The 2,518-nt window shown below is 43.5% G+C and overlaps 1 protein-coding gene across 1 annotated transcript in view; it reads right to left on the bottom strand.

Moving 5' to 3' along the window:
- The window catches only part of CUNHXorf56 (chromosome unknown CXorf56 homolog), a 50,624-nt gene that overhangs the window by 20,902 nt on the left and 27,204 nt on the right, over positions 1-2,518 (bottom strand). Inside the window, exons 3-4 of the mRNA XM_005368918.2 lie at positions 1,510-1,825; positions 1,170-1,287 (exon numbers count right to left, since the gene is read on the bottom strand). Coding sequence (XP_005368975.2) covers positions 1,170-1,287; positions 1,510-1,633 — 242 coding nt within the window. The 5' untranslated portion in view covers positions 1,634-1,825. The remainder of the gene's footprint in view (positions 1-1,169; positions 1,288-1,509; positions 1,826-2,518) is intronic.

The following is a 2,518-nucleotide window of genomic DNA, read 5'->3' as shown; positions in this document are numbered from 1 at the left end:
CCACTCATTCAATCAGCAAATATTTCATTTTCTGAGCTCCTGTTGTATGCTGGACACTTAAGACATTTGGAATACACTGGTGTATTAGCATGCTAAAACTGCTATAGTAAAATGCCACAATCTGGGTAGCTTTAAGCAACCAAAATTAATAGGCTCAGATTTGGAGGCTGAAGTTTTGAGAATTGTCAGCTGAGCTATGCTCTTTTGACTTATCCCTTCTCACCTAGCATCTCTGTGTATGTTTACATATGTGTATATGGAACACATAGAGAGATGGGAGTCTTACTATGTAGACTAGGCTGACCTGAAGTTCACAATGTAGACCAGGTTGGACTGGCGCTCATAGAGATCTGTCTACTTTTGCTTCTCAAGTTCTGGGATTAAAAGCATGTGCCACCAGGCCTGGCGTTTTTTTTTGTTTCTTTCTTTTAAATTTTTTTTTTGGTTTTTTCGAGACAGGGTTTCTCTGTGGTTTTGGAGCCTGTCCTGGAACTAGCTCTTGTAGACCAGGCTGGTCTCGAACTCACAGAGATCCGCCTGCCTCTGCCTCCCGAGTGCTGGGATTAAAGGCGTGCACCACCACCGCCCGGCTTTCTTTTAAATTTTTGGGCTTTTTTGTATTGTCTGTTGTGGGCATGGATGGAGCTGCCATGGCCTGCCTGTCCGGAGGTTAGAAGGCAGCTTCTGGTACTTAGTTTTCTTCTTCTACCATATGGTAGTTCCCTCACTGACATCTTTAATATAGACTGTGCTCTATTCATTCAAGACCTGGTACCTAGCTCAGTACCTGGTACAGGCCATGCATAAGCTTATAGACTGGGGATGTTAACTCTGTGGGAGAGTGCTCATCCTGGAAGACTAAGGCCCTTGGCTCCTTCCCCAGCCCTGCAAATAATACCGATAACAACAACTAAAGTTGCAGGCTGTACAAACTCATTCAAACCTGTAATTGGAACATCCCAGCTACCAAATGCCAAGAGAATCAAGTTTCAGTACCATTTTAACAGAGTACAAGAAAGAATTTGCTGCATTAACATAAGCTAGACTACTAGCACAAATGTCAAAGTATCAGACCTAACTATGTGAGCTGATTAACACTACATAGAATAATTTACATTCTTCACAAACAGACCTCAACACAACAGGGAAATAGAGCATTAAGCCCTTACCTCCGAAGGTAGGTAGTCTCCTCATCTTCGGTGTTACAAAACTTATGAGCGTGTTTGGCAGCGTCAATCACGCGAGACCGGTCCCGAGGCCTCATAGGCAATTTCTCTAATTGACAATCTAAAGGAATGAAGAAAGATTTCGCCGCTTAGAACCACTTAAAAATATCCTGAGCCTAGAGTGGTGGTGCGAGCCTGTAATGCAGGAGGATCGCGGGCAAGTTCGAGGCCGTTCTAAACTACATAGTGAATTCAAGTTCGACCTGAGCAACTTAATGAGATCTTGTCTCCAAAAAAAAAAAAAAAGCCCGACGTCTCGCTGCAGCAGTTTCCCGCCACTCACCCAGCACCAGGACCATCTGGCCGCACAAACAGTAGTAGACATGGAGGGGCTTCTCGCCGTCATCATATTCCTCGCGATCCCGGGTGTCAGAGCAGACCACCGACCGGGAAACGACTTTCGGCATAGCTCAAGCGGAGCAGCCAGAGAACTCTAAGGAAATGAAGAGTCGCGCCGAGATGGCGTCACAGACGCACGTGTAGGACCATGGCTTCTCCCTGGTCACGTGATGGTGCCGGCCTGATTAACTTCCGGAACGTCCCATCTGGCTACGATGCAGGGGGAGGCGGGGTAGGGTTGTTGACAGATGCTCCTCTGGCTAGGCAGTTAGTTGGAACAGCTTTAGTTGTCGACCCGCTCACTATTATTTAAATTATTTTGATTTCTATACAATCATCAATATTTATCTTGTTTTATTTGTTAGCGCACTAGTGTGTGTGTGTGTTGAGGTCAGAAAACAACTTTCTGATTTCTATTCTTTCTTTCCACTTTGTGGATCTCAAAAGATACAGCTCAGGTCTTAAGCACTTTTACCTACAGAGCCATCTCTCTGATCCATAAATATCCATGAATTTATGTAAAACCTGACATAATAAAGAACTATACATCATACAGAGAGAGAGAGAGAGAGAGAGAGAGAGACAACATACCCTAGATTCTAGATGTACCTGTAAATATTTTTATTTTATTGACAATATTCAGAATGAGTATCTAATGAAGTAGAAACTTTTTTTCTGCTGTACTGGGAATTAAACCTAGGACGTTGCACATACCAGACAAGCATTCTATCTCTGAGCTATCCTCCAGCCCTATTTCTTCTTTGTTTCTTTAAATTAGTTTTTAAAATTTATACATTTTTATTTTATGTGTACGAGTGCTTTGCCTGCATAGGAAGGCTTTGGAGCCTCTGGAACTGGCATTACATAAGGTTATGAGTTGGCCTGTGTGTCCAATAGAACCAGAGTTCTCAGGAAGAGCAGCCAACACTCTTAACTGCTCAGCTATCTCTCCA

The sequence above is a fragment of the Microtus ochrogaster genome, unplaced genomic scaffold (genome assembly GCF_000317375.1).
Source record: "Microtus ochrogaster isolate Prairie Vole_2 unplaced genomic scaffold, MicOch1.0 UNK42, whole genome shotgun sequence".
NCBI classification, from domain to species: domain Eukaryota; kingdom Metazoa; phylum Chordata; class Mammalia; order Rodentia; family Cricetidae; genus Microtus; species Microtus ochrogaster.
The sequence above is the reverse complement of the archived record's forward strand: the minus strand, read 5'-3'. Positions and strand labels throughout refer to the sequence as shown.